The sequence below is a fragment of the Symphalangus syndactylus genome, chromosome 11 (genome assembly GCF_028878055.3).
Source record: "Symphalangus syndactylus isolate Jambi chromosome 11, NHGRI_mSymSyn1-v2.1_pri, whole genome shotgun sequence".
NCBI classification, from domain to species: Eukaryota; Metazoa; Chordata; class Mammalia; order Primates; family Hylobatidae; genus Symphalangus; species Symphalangus syndactylus.
Genome location: NC_072433.2, coordinates 36,130,345 through 36,143,259, shown reverse-complemented (window position 1 = coordinate 36,143,259; position 12,915 = coordinate 36,130,345). Strand labels below are relative to the sequence as shown.

At 55.9% G+C, this 12,915-nt stretch overlaps 1 protein-coding gene across 16 annotated transcripts in view; it reads left to right on the top strand.

The window, feature by feature from the left end:
* The window catches only part of ADGRG1 (adhesion G protein-coupled receptor G1), a 45,112-nt gene extending 34,762 nt beyond the window's left edge, over window positions 1-10,350 (top strand). For 9 of the 16 annotated variants that reach the window (XM_055298653.2, XM_055298652.2, XM_055298650.2 and 6 more), the window contains exons 6-14: window positions 405-536; window positions 882-998; window positions 1,244-1,289; window positions 1,531-1,634; window positions 2,388-2,506; window positions 4,403-4,689; window positions 5,771-5,879; window positions 6,701-6,969; window positions 8,764-10,350. In XM_055298653.2, coding sequence (XP_055154628.1) covers window positions 405-536; window positions 882-998; window positions 1,244-1,289; window positions 1,531-1,634; window positions 2,388-2,506; window positions 4,403-4,689; window positions 5,771-5,879; window positions 6,701-6,969; window positions 8,764-8,894 — 1,314 coding nt within the window. In that variant the 3' untranslated portion in view covers window positions 8,895-10,350. The remainder of the gene's footprint in view (window positions 1-404; window positions 537-881; window positions 999-1,243; window positions 1,290-1,530; window positions 1,635-2,387; window positions 2,507-4,402; window positions 4,690-5,770; window positions 5,880-6,700; window positions 6,970-8,763) is intronic. The other 7 variants (XM_055298659.2, XM_055298658.2, XM_055298655.2 and 4 more) reach the window with 2 other exon arrangements.
* Window positions 10,351-12,915: the final 2,565 nt, after the last annotated feature.

The following is a 12,915-nucleotide window of genomic DNA, read 5'->3' as shown; positions in this document are numbered from 1 at the left end:
TACAGGTGTGAGCCACTGCACCCAGCCACACCCCCATCTTGAGACTGCCCCCTGAGTGGCTCTGGTTAGCTGGAAACCACCCACACTGCCCACATGGCCACCCCCAACTTGGCTGCTGTAGGCAGAGCTGGCATCTGCAGCCCCAGACAACAGAACACCATGTGGTTCTCCCAGGGCTGTTTGCCCTGGAGTCCTGGATTCTAACCATGAGACTCCCCAGCCACAGCCGGTAGCAAGGAAGGGAGGGATGAGGAGGGCTGTCATGAGTCAGGCTTGACTTCCCGAAGAAATGGGCTTAGAAGTGGCAGCGTCCAGGAAGGGAAGGGTGTGTGTGTGTGTGCTGGGGCCGGGGGGCACGGATCTGGGGGTCCGCATTTGGCTGAGCCCTAAAGGGACCTCTGCAGGAGGAGCAGAGTGAGATCTTGGAGTACTCGGTGCTGCTGCCTCGAACAATCTTCCAGAGGACAAAAGGCCGGAGGGGGGAGGCTGAGAAGAGACTCCTCCTGGTGGACTTCAGCAGCCAAGCCCTGTTCCAGGTATGGGGTTGTCACCCTCATGCCTCCCAGGGGAAAGCAGTTTTTTTCTGACAGAGGTGGAAAGAAGGCATGCAGATAAGCTCCTTCCTCTGGGAGTCAAAGCCTTTCCTTGTAAAGTTACAAATTGCACTGCAATGTGCAAATCTCCCTGTGAGAGGGCTAAGCAATGTTCTTCTTACTATACTGTAAATGACTACATGGGCAAAATTGGTTCCAGAGGGAGACGCTGCATCTCAAGGCAATGTGCTGGGAGAGGGTTATCTAGAGAGGGTAAGGGGCTTCTAGGTCCTTCTTCTCAGTCCTGAACTCCCTCCCTACTCTCTTCCTCCAACCCCATGTATCTAGGACAAGAATTCCAGCCAAGTCCTGGGTGAGAAGGTCTTGGGGATTGTGGTGCAGAACACCAAAGTAGCCAACCTCACGGAGCCCGTGGTGCTCACCTTCCAGCACCAGCTACAGCCGGTGAGTGGGGGCCAGCCACTGAGGGGACAAGCACCCCTTGGCCATGTCGCCCTTTCCTCTCCCTCCCTCCAGACTCATTTGTCTTTATAATGAAACGATTGCCTGATTGAGGGCTCCAGCCAGTCAGGTCCAAATGAGGCAGGTGGTGGCTTGACTGTGTTCTAGACTTCCTCTGCCTGGCCCGTAAAGTTGGTGGGGTGGGGGGCTGTCACAGAAACCACTCTCCTTCTTTCTTGTCCCTACAGAAGAATGTGACTCTGCAATGTGTGTTCTGGGTTGAAGACCCCACATGTGAGTGTGCAGGGGTCTCTGGGCTGGACAAGTATCTGGAAGAGAAATAGAGTGCTGGGGGTGGGGGAGGTGGGGTTAATCACTGAGGGCTTCCTGGAGAATGGTGGACTTTGAAGAGAGAGAGATGGCAGGCTACAAGTAGGCCGGGTGGAAGAATGACACAGTCGTGCTTTTGGGGGTGGACACAGTGGGGTCCTGGAGGACTGGACTTGATTGGAGCCCCACGCTGTCCCCTCCTCAGTGAGCAGCCCGGGGCATTGGAGCAGTGCTGGGTGTGAGACCGTCAGGAGAGAAACCCAAACATCCTGCTTCTGCAACCACTTGACCTACTTTGCAGTGCTGATGGTGAGGGTCCCGCTCCCACCTCGCAGCCACACCCCAGGCCGTGTGCTTGTTCTGTGCAAGCACTTTTCATATATTAAGTCATTTATTCCTCATAACAGCCCTCCAAGGTAGCTTCTATTGTTGTCCCATTTTATAGATGAGGAAATGGAGGCTCAGAGAGGTTAAGCAATTTACCCGTGGCCACACAGCTAGTCAGTGAAAGAGCTGGTTCATAAAGCCCCTGCTCTTTATTCCCAAATTTTGGTGTGTGCAAAAATGCAGATTCCTGGCCCTCACCTAGGGTTCTGATTTGGCAGTGCTGGGGCCAAGAGTGTTTCTAATGAGGCCCCTGAGGTGGCCTCCAGTGCACCCAAGACCTCAGAATTCATGCTCCCAGGACTGTAGGATTCTGCCTGTGGGTATCCACCTGGGGCTTGAACACCCCGGGTGTGGGAATCTCATTCCCTCACAGGAAACCTATTCCCATGTTAAATGTTATAGAAGAATAATCAATGCCAGGACAGAATAGGGGGTCTCTCATGAAGGGTTCTTGGCCTCTGTGGGTCAGGAAGCCGCTTGAGAATGTGGTCAAATCTAAAGATGCCCCCACCCCAGAAAAATGCACTCGTGGGACCACATTCTGCTCAGTTGGGAGAGGGGGTTATTAGGCTTCCGAGGCCCACCAGGGACCCCAGGTTAGCCCCTCACGCAGGGCAAGCCTCCAGGTTGGGTGGGGGACACAGAGGCCAGCTCTCTCCTGTCTCCTGGGGCCAGGTCTCCTCGGTGGAGGTGGACGCTGTGCACAAGCACTACCTGAGCCTCCTCTCCTATGTGGGCTGTGTCGTCTCTGCCCTGGCCTGCGTTGTCACCATTGCCGCCTACCTCTGCTCCAGGTGAGGCCTGAAAGGGGTGGGACAGAGGAGGGGACCCTCCATTGCACACACCTCCACCAGGACGCCGCACACATCTCTGGTCATGGCCCGCCCGCATGACCTGGAACTGTGTGTGTGGTTAGGCGAGCTGTTGGGGGTATAGCATGCTGACCCCTGGGGGCCACGTCTCCTCCCCAGATCAGTGGTGTTTGGATAACATAGCATTTACAAATTTTAGCTGTCAACATTTTATTTATTTTTATTTTATTATTATTATTTTTTGAGACAGAGCCTTGCTCTGTCACCCAGGCTGGAGTGTAGTAGCATGATCTCGGCTCACTGCAACCTCTGTCTCCCGGGTTCAAGTGATTCTTGTGCCTCAGCCTTCTGAGTAGTTGGGACTACTGGCGCCTGCCACCACACCTGGCTAATCTGTATATTTTTAGTAGAGATGGGGTTTCACCATGTTGCTCAGGCTGGTCTCGAACTCCTGACCTCAAGTGATCCACCCACCTCAGCCCCCTGAAGCACTGGGATTACAGGCATGAGTCACTGCGCCAGGCTAATTGTCAACATTTAAAATTGAGAGAGTCCACCTAAGAATCTGTTTCTTTCCGAGATTAAGACAGGAAAGCAAAATAAAAATTTAAAAAAGGAAAGAATCTTCATTTCTGCCTTTGAATAAGCAGATTTGTGAGAGCACTGGGTGGACAGAATAATATCACAGCGGTAATGATCATACTTAACGTGTGTCAAACTTCCCACGTGCCATGCACTGTTCTAAGTGTTTTACGTGTGCGAACTCAATTCATCCTCACAACAGCCCTATGAAGGAACACTCAGAGAGGGTAAGTGACTTGCCTGAGGTCACACAGTGAGGAAGTGGCAGAGGTCAGATTGTCAGTGCTTGGCTTGGCCTAAATTGGGGGCCACTTGCGCTCAGTGCTGAACCCATTTGGGTAGAGGAGAGGCACCCTCAGTTCTCACTGTCCCCAGCCACGAGGAAGGAGAGGAAAGTAAAGCTGTATTTATGCGTGTGCACAAGCACGTGTGTGCATATATGACTGTCATGTGTGTGCACAGCTGTGTACCTGGGGAGCTAAGTAGGTGATGGTGATGAGGAAGGACAGCTGGGTGATGAGATGGGCTCGGCGGAAGGCTGGGGGTGGAGGCAGAAGTCCTCAACACCCAACTGCTCACAAACATGCCCAAGGACACAGCACAGGAACCCTTAGGAACTGAGCACCTTATCTGTGTCAGATGCTTTGTGTCAGCGTAACTCTCACCCCAACCCTATGAGGGCACCATCCTCCCACTTCACAGATGGGCAAACTGAGAGTCTCAAGCGGAAGGGACCAGCTCACGATGGTGCCATGAGTTAGGGGCAGGGCAGGGTGGGACTCCAGGATGGTGACACTGGGGCCTGCATGTTCTGCTGCACCCTCTAGGGCCATGTAGAATCCTGGAGTGGGGGTGGGGTGGGCTGTGCACACATTGACTTGCAAACCTCAGACAGACCGATGCGCGCAGCCCACACTCAGACTCACAGGTGCACAGTCGTGCAGACAGACGGGCAGACACAGAATGTGGATGGCATGGATTCTCCAACAGGGTGAAAATGCCAAAGTGTTTCCTCTCTGACTTTGACAGTATCGGGTTTATTATTGTGGTTGTCTTCCCCGCTCTGCCTGGCTGAGGCTTCTGTTAAACGTGCACATGGTGCCTGAGTCTGTGGGTGCTGGGCACACAGCAGGTGCACAGGGGGATGTGGGGAACAGTTTGGCTGCAGCCACAGGAATAGGATAGGGGCTATGTAGATTGCATGTGTGTGTCGGGTTGGGGGGGGCAGTCTGGGAAGGCTTCCTGGAGGAGATGTGGGCACACTCCTCTCTCTACCTTCCCACACTGGCCCACCAGGGTGCCCCTGCCGTGCAGGAGGAAACCTCGGGACTACACCATCAAGGTGCACATGAACCTGCTGCTGGCCGTCTTCCTGCTGGACATGAGCTTCCTGCTCAGCGAGCCGGTGGCCCTGACAGGCTCTGAGGACGGCTGCCGAGCCAGTGCCATCTTCCTGCACTTCTCCCTGCTCGCCTGCCTTTCCTGGATGGGCCTCGAGGGCTACAACCTTTACCGACTTGTGGTGGAGGTCTTCGGCACCTATGTCCCTGGCTACCTGCTCAAGCTGAGCGCCATGGGCTGGGGTAAGTGGCTGGGGAGTGGGGGGTGCCTCAGACCTGCCTCTCCCACTTGGCTCTGGCAAAACCCAGGCACCTGGTTCTGCCTCTCCACCTATCTCTCTGACTTCCCTCCCAGCCTCCTTCACTCATCCTCAGGTGTCCTTCACCTTGGCTGAATCAAGGTCCCCTTTAGGAAGAAGTGGTGAGCCCTATCCCCAAAAACGCTTCCAAATTCTCCACATCACTCACTCCATTGCAAATGGGATTTATGAGCCCGGCCACTGTGTGTGAATGTGCAGGTTGTGCACTGCTCAAAGGCACCTAGTTCAGAGATCAGAGGGGCTGAAATCCAGTCCCGCTCCACTCATTTAATTCACTCAGGCTGGCAGTGGCCCTGCCTCAGGATCCCCCTGGACCTTGGGTGACAGATTCCCTGTGGCTTTGGCATTTTGTTCTTGGCCAATGACTGTTCAGTTCACCTGTGGCCCAGCCCTCTTATGTCAGACCTATAGCCCAGGGGCTCATGATGCCACAAGTCTGTTTGGACATTGCACAGAGCCCCCAACCTCTGCATGCCCCTAACTCCAGCTTGCTGCTCTTCACGGGTTTTTCACTGGGCCCCTTCTTTGTCCATTCCCGCATTTGCATGAAATTCCTTTGGAGGTGTCTCTGTGTCAGGACTTTGTGTTTGGAGGTGGGCAGCCCCCTCTAGGGAGCTTCTAATCTCCACCGAATAGGCGAGGTCAAGGCCAGTCCCCTGATAGCAGAACTCTTGCTGTCCCTCCTAAACTGTCTGCCCCTTCCATCTCCCCTGTGACATCCAGCCCTGCAGCAGAGACCCATGGGCCTTTCTCCCAGGGGCCCCTAGGGTGACGAAGGGCAGGGCCAAGGTTGGAGGAGATGGCTTTCCCTTATAGGAAACCCATACTGGAATGGGGAAGGGGAGGGTCCAAACTTGGGGGAACTTCCCCACCAGATGGGGCTGGGTGGGCTTCAGGAGCCCAAACTTCAGAGGGGCCCTTGCCCTCCAGACTCCCTGAGGCCAGCAGGGAAGGGGCAGGCCTCAGAGAGCGGGAAGTGGAGCAACATGCATTGCCACCCTCAGGCTTCCCCATCTTTCTGGTGACGCTGGTGGCCCTGGTGGATGTGGACAACTATGGCCCCATCATCTTGGCTGTGCATAGGACTCCAGAGAGTGTCATCTACCCTTCCATGTGAGTGGCTGTGTGCGATGGGGGCAAGAAGGTGGGTCTCTGGGCACAGAGGCCAGAGTGCAGCCCGGGCCCAGGTCATGCTGGCCAGGGGATACCTGGGTTCCAGTCTCCTCGAGAAATGGGCCTGGCAGTGGCTGGAGCACTGGTCTAAGAGTCATGGAGGGTGAGAAAAGGCCTGGATCTACCACTCACTCGCCAGGTGACCTTGCACAGGCCCCAGCCCTTCTCTGAGCCTCGGTTTCCTCATGCATGAATGGGGGTATGGGTTGGAGCAGATGAGCTTCACCACATTCCTCAGCAGCACCTCTCTGTCTCCCCATGCAGATGGGAAGATAGAGGCTCAGGGAGGGAAGAGATCCGCTCTTGGCCACACTGAAGGCTGGTGTGCTGTTCAAAGGCAAAGGATGAGTGGGGTTGAAGTCCAGTCCTTTTCCACTCACCCGATTCACCCAGGCTGGCAGTGGCCCTGCCTGTGGATCCCCTGAACCCAAACTGGAAGCCAGGGTTCCTGAGCTCCAGGCTGGGAAGGAATCCTTCCCATTGGCTCAGTGGTTTTGAAATTTTCAGCTCTTTACATTGTGACCCAGTGATTTCTGCCTCACTTTTGTACTATCTATATTATTACTTACTTAATATTTTCCTTTAAACAGTCTGACTTGTTAACTCAAATGTATTTTTAAAATTACATCAACACTGTAAATAGAAAACAAGCAGCACTTGCTGTAAACAGTGGATAATCCTGAAAACAAATGTGACAACCACAGTCCAGGAAATGCTGCCCGTGCTGGCCACACACTGAGCCCTCCTGCCCTTGCCCTCAGGTGCTGGATCCGGGACTCCCTGGTCAGCTACATCACCAACCTGGGCCTCTTCAGCCTGGTGTTTCTGTTCAACATGGCCATGCTAGGCACCATGGTGGTGCAGATCCTGCGGCTGCGCCCCCACACCCAAAAGTGGTCACATGTGCTGACACTGCTGGGCCTCAGCCTGGTCCTTGGCCTGCCCTGGGCCTTGATCTTCTTCTCCTTTGCTTCTGGCACCTTCCAGCTTGTCGTCCTCTACCTTTTCAGCATCATCACCTCCTTCCAAGGTAAGGAGAAGACCCGTCCCTTAGCCCAGGCAGGGTGTCTACACATGGAGCAAGGGCAGGGAAGAGATCACCCAGGGAACCTGAAGACTTCCCTTCTCTAGGCCTCAGTCATCCCATTCATAAAATAGGGACATCCAGGCCGGGCGCGGTGGCTCACGCTTGTAATCCCAGCACTTTGGGAGGCCGAGGCGGGTGGATCACGAGGTCAGGAGATCGAGACCATGGTGAAACCCCGTCTCTACTAAAAATACAAAAAATTAGCCGGGCGTGTTGGCGGGCGCCTGTAGTCCCAGCTACTCGGAGAGGCTGAGGCAGGAGAATGGCGTGAACCCGGGAGGCGGAGTTTGCAGTGAGCCGAGACTGCGCCACTGCACTCCAGTCTGGGTGACGGAGCGAGACTCTGCCTCAAAAAAAAAAAAAAAAAAAAAAAAAAATAGGGACATCCAGGCCACAGTCAACAAGTCTTGATTGAACACCTACTATGTGCAGGCCCTGTGTTAAGCCACAGGGCTATGGCTGAGCTGGTTGGGTGTGGGCCTTGTTCTCATGGAACTCAGCTCTAGTGGGGAAGACTGAGCATCAGCAGGCAAGAGTGTAGCCATCAAAGGTGGTCCCAGATAGTAGAGACATCGTCATGAGCACGTGCTGCACAGGGCCTGGGATGGGGTGGGGGACACCCTAAGAAGGGTGGCCAGGGAGGCCTCTCTGGATAGGAGACGTATGAAGACAAGAGAAGGCTCCCCCAATGGAGAGATGGGGGGCCTCCCTACTCCAGGTGTGGTCCACAGACCAGCAGCAGCAGCATTGTTAGGAGCTTTTTGGAAACGCGGCCTCTGGGCCACCCGGGCCCTGCCACATCAGAATCTGCATTTTCACAAATGCCTAAGGGGTCACGTGCACATGATAGGATCAGGAGCCCTGGTCTAGGGGAAGGAAGCTCCAGGCAGAGGGAAAGGCAAGAGCAAAGATCCTGAGGTTGGAACCGGTTGTGTATAGGAAGGACAGTGAGGGAGAGTGTGGCCAGATGGCAGCAGGTCAGGGGCGGAGGGGTGGGATCCCAGGGCAGGGTCGTGAGGGCTCTGGCTTGATGCCAACAGGGTCCCTTTCTGTGCATGTACCTGTGTGTGTACATTTAGGTGCTCACACAGGCATGCACACCCCTCTGTTCCTGGCCGTGCAGAATGGAAGGGGGTTGTATGGCCAGGCCCAGGGGCTCTCATGGGGTTCAAGGCCAGCCTCCCATACAGGGCCACCCTAGAATGGGAGTTGGGAGTTGGTGGTGGGGAGATGTTACCAAATTTCGGTTATTTAATGTTCAAGCCTTCATTCCTGCCTGTGAGATGAGGGGACTCAGGATTGTAAGTGAGGCCCATACATTCACACAGACATTTACTGAGCTGTGGATACATCATAGTGCTATTAATTTGAGGGGTGCAAAATCACACAGTGCTTAAGTGGGTGGACTTCAGAGCCTGTTCACCACTGTTTGAGCCCTGGCTCAGCCATGTCCCCTTACCTGAGCCTCCTGGGCCTCAGTTTCCTTGTTTACAAAAGAGAATAGTAATGAATAGGATGGGCCTGCAGGAAGCCTGTGACAGTGAGGCCACACGGGGACTTAGCACAGTGCCTGGCTCATAGGAGGTGCTCGCTACGTCCCATGGGTGCCCGACAGCACGTGCTTGGCAAACACTGTGGGGAGGTGGGGCAGACCCGAGTCACAGTGGCTGGGGAGGGAGGAGGAGGGATGGGGCAGAGCTCCCCCACCTGCTGACCCCGTGCCCTCGCTGCCCGCAGGCTTCCTCATCTTTGTCTGGTACTGGTCCATGCGGCTGCAGGCCCGGGGTGGTCCCTCCCCTCTGAAGAGCAACTCAGACAGCGCCAGGCTCCCCATCAGCTCGGGCAGCACCTCGTCCAGCCGCATCTAGGCCTCCAGCCCACCTGCCCGTGTGATGAAGCAGAGATGCGACCTCGTCGCACACTGCCTGTGGCCCCCGAGCCAGGCCCAGCCCCAGGCCAGTCAGCCACAGACTTGGGAAGGCCCAACGACCATGGAGAGATGGGCCGTTGCCATGGTGGACGGACTCCCGGGCTGGGCTTTTGAATTGGCCTTGGGGACTACTCGGCTCTCACTCAACTCCCACGGGACTCAGAAGCATGCCGCCATGCTGGCTAGGGGACTGTCTCCATATCTGTCCCAACCCAGGTGGAGGCCTGGTCTCTCCTTACAACCCCTGGGCCCAGCCCTCATTGCTGGGGGCCAGGCCTTGGATCTTGAGAGTCTGGCACATCCTTAATCCTGTGCCCCTGCCTGGGACAGAAATGTGGCTCCAGTTGCTCTGTCTCTCATGGTCACCCTGAGGGCACTGTGCATCCTCTGTCATTTTAACCTCAGGTGGCACCCAGGGCGAATGGGGCCCAGGGCAGACCTTCAGGGCCGGAGCTCTGGCGGAGGAGAGGCTCTTTGCCAGGAGCACAGCAGCAGCTCGCCTACCTCTGAGCCCAGGCCCCCTCCCTCCCTCAGCCCCCCAGCCCTCCCTCCATCTTCCCTGGGGTTCTCCTCCTCTCCCAGGGCCTCCTTGCTCCTTCGTTCACAGCTTGGGGTCCCCGATTCCAATGCTGTTTTTTGGGGAGTGGTTTCCAGGAGCTGCCTGGTATCTGCTGTAAATGTTTGTCTACTGCACAAGCCTTGGCCTGCCCCTGGCCCAGGCTCAGTACTGATGCCGGGCTGGGCTAGGTCCCTCTGTCCATCTGGGCCTTTGTATGAACTGCATTGCCCTTGCTCACCCTGACCAAGCACATGCCTCAGAGCGGCCCTCAGCCTCTCCTGAAGCCCTCTTGTGGCAAGAACTGTGGACCATGCCAGTCCCATCTGGTTTCCATCCCAGCACTCCGAGGACTGAGACTGACCTCCTCTGGTGACACTGGCCTAGAGCCTGACACTCTCCTAAGAGGTCCTCTCCAAGCCCCTGCAAATAGCTCCAGGCGCCCTCAGCCGCCCATCGTGGTTAATTCTGTCCAACAAACACACACGGGTAGATTGCTGGCCTGTGCTAGGTGGTAGGGACACAGATGACCGACCTGGTCACTACCCCTGCCAACATTCAGTCTGGTATGTGAGGCACGCATGAAGCAAGAGCTCCTGGAGCTACAGGGACAGGGAGTCATCATTCCTGGCTGGGAATCCTGGAAGACTTCTTGCAGAAGTCAGCGTTTAATCTTGACCTTAAAGATGGGAAGGATGTTCTTTTTACATACCAATTCTTTTGTCTTTTGATATTAAAAAGAAGTACATGTTCATTGTAGAGAATTTGGAAACTGTAGAAGAGAATCAAGAAGAAAAATAAAAATCAGCTGTTGTTATCACGTAGCAAACTGGCATAAGCATTTTGGGTCATTTCCTTCTGAGCTTTTTCCTGTGCTTCTATTGAAAGAGTCACTGATACAAATACCTTGGGGCCAATCAGGAAACATGAAAGAGAGAAGAGGGCTGTGTGTGAAGAAAAACAAAATCGACTGCTGGAAACATCATCAATCAGGGCAAAGGGGAAGATAAATGGCAACTTGGTGTCTGTGCTGGGGAGGCAATGGGGAGTGGTGGGGTCTGTGGCGCACTGGAGACTCCCAACCCCACGCTGGGAGCGGGTGGCTGTTCATCAGCTCCAGCTGGTCACTGCCTTGCAGGGATGAGGGCCCACGTGGCCAGACCACCTGCCTTTTATGAGAAATGGGAAATCCAGACTGTGGTTTGAAATCCCCTGATTTTAAAATTTTGGCAAATCCAAAACATTATCTGGCCAAAGAGATTACAGTCAAAAGCTGCCTGGTCCTGGGATTTATGCAACCAGTTTACTGACCACTCTGCAGCAGGTGGGCTGCAAGAATTAAATCCCTGGACTTCTCTCCCATCCCTGCCTCTAACCTTGTTCCACCAAATCAATCTCTCCTCCCCCTCCTAAGACCCAGGTGAGGCAGATCACGCAGGTTCCCATCTTCCCTGTGATGAGGGCAGTCGCAACGGATCATTGCTACTGTGTTCAGGTAAGAGGTCCCGGTGCAGCCAAAGCCCTCCCCAAGGCCCACAGCCCACTCTCTCCCTTCTGCAGGCTCCTCCCTCCTCCTCTGGCCACTCTAGGGGGATGCGCAGCAGGGGAGGAGGCTCGGGTCTTGGACTGGACAGGGTGGGTGTGAGGCAGCCGGGCCTAGTCTGGCAGTGCCTTCTGAGGGGCGTGAATGTGGGATCTTGGGACCTGCAGGGACCAAGAACCCCTGTGCCCTGCTGTTCTGCCAGCCCTCCCTCCACTCCCTCCACTGACCTCTGTCCCCACCTTTCTGCAGGTGGGGGGCTCCTCTTATGCCCCCTGCTCCAAAGGACAGAGGCCAAACCTTCCTAAGCCTCTCCTACGCCGGTGTCCGGATTGGGCAGCGCAGGGGGATCAGAGCCAGCTTCCCTCCTTACAGGCTTCTAGGTCTCCGTGAGGGGGTCTCTCAGAGCCCCATGGCTGGGCTAGGTCCTGGGGTGGGGGTTGAGGAAACTCCCCCCCATCTTCCAGAAGGGAGGGAAATGACCCAGCCCTGTTCCTCCACAATTCTCCTGCTTCTCAAACATCTGGTTTCTGCATCTGAGGCTGGCTCAGGTAGTGGGGAGGGGTCTTGGATTGGGTCTCACCTTCTCGGGTAGGCCCTGGACGGGGCACCAACAGTTCCGTGCTGATCCTTTTACCCTGATGGTTCTTATCATGCACTTTCCCAGGCGGTGGGGCTTTGGACATCGGGATCGCCCTTTCTGCCAGCATGTGGCCAGGCCTGCATCTGGAAACATCCCTTTAGCTTGGGAAATGGATTGGAGCAGCTGAGGGCTGAATGCTGGCTGGGTCTGGCTGGAGGACTTGAGGCCCTGCCCACTGGAGCCATTGGGAGAAGCTGGGGCAGGAGGTGGCAAGAAGGGACACTACTGTTTTGTTGGCCCTGGGATTGGGGGAGTCTCAGGGTTCTGTGAGTGGCTCCAGGCTAGTCCCTGGTCCCCAGGGGGCCTTTCAGGGAAGGGGCCACAGGAAAAGGTGGCCCTCCTTCCAGCCCTGCCTGACCTTCCCCTGCCCCCACCCTGCCCACTTCCCAGGTGGGCTTGGTGCTCAGAGTCTCAGTCTGCTCACCCCCAGGCCCTTCTTCACACACTGGTAACTGCGAGCCTCTCTGAGGACCCAGGTGCCAGGATGGGGCTCCAGCGATGGGCCCAGCACATCCAAGTCCACTGCCCCACCTCACCCTCACCTGCAGCTGGGAGGGAGGTCTGCAGATCCTCCAGGAGAAGGCTGGCCGGGTGTGGAGCAGTGGCAGGCCCAGCCATTCATCTGCCTTCACAGCCCTCCCTGCAGAGGAAGTTTTTGGGGCTCAGGAAGCCCTGGGCTCTGACCTGCTGCTCCATGCTGAATTCCCCCCTGCTCCCACACCATGAGTGACCCTGACATCCCTTCCCTACCCCTTCCCAGACCCAGAGGGCTCAGCAGGAGACACTGAGTGGGAGGAAGGGGAAATGGAGGCCAGCAGGGGCCGGGCGGCTCCCTAGTTCGATCCTAAGGCTGAGTAGGGCTAGTGCCAGCCCCGTGGGCCAGAGGGGGATGCCAGCAAGCACACACCTTGGCGGGATGCCCTTCACCTTCCAATCTCCAAGTGGCCACGGCCTCATGCACAGTGCATCCGTGGGGCCTCCAGAGTTGGCCCGAGTGGCTGGCGCCCCAATTCCTTTAGGCTGAAGCCCAGGTGCGTTTGCCACCCCCACCTCCCACCCAATCAGTGACCAGTTGGGGTGTGAAGACAACAATTTCACAGCTCTAATAGATCAGAAATGATGTAATGGCCGCAGGCGGCTCCTCCTGCGTCATCCATGAGTTCATCACACACCTCAGGAGGCTCAGGGTGACAGAGAGTGCACGCAAGGTCACCCAGCCA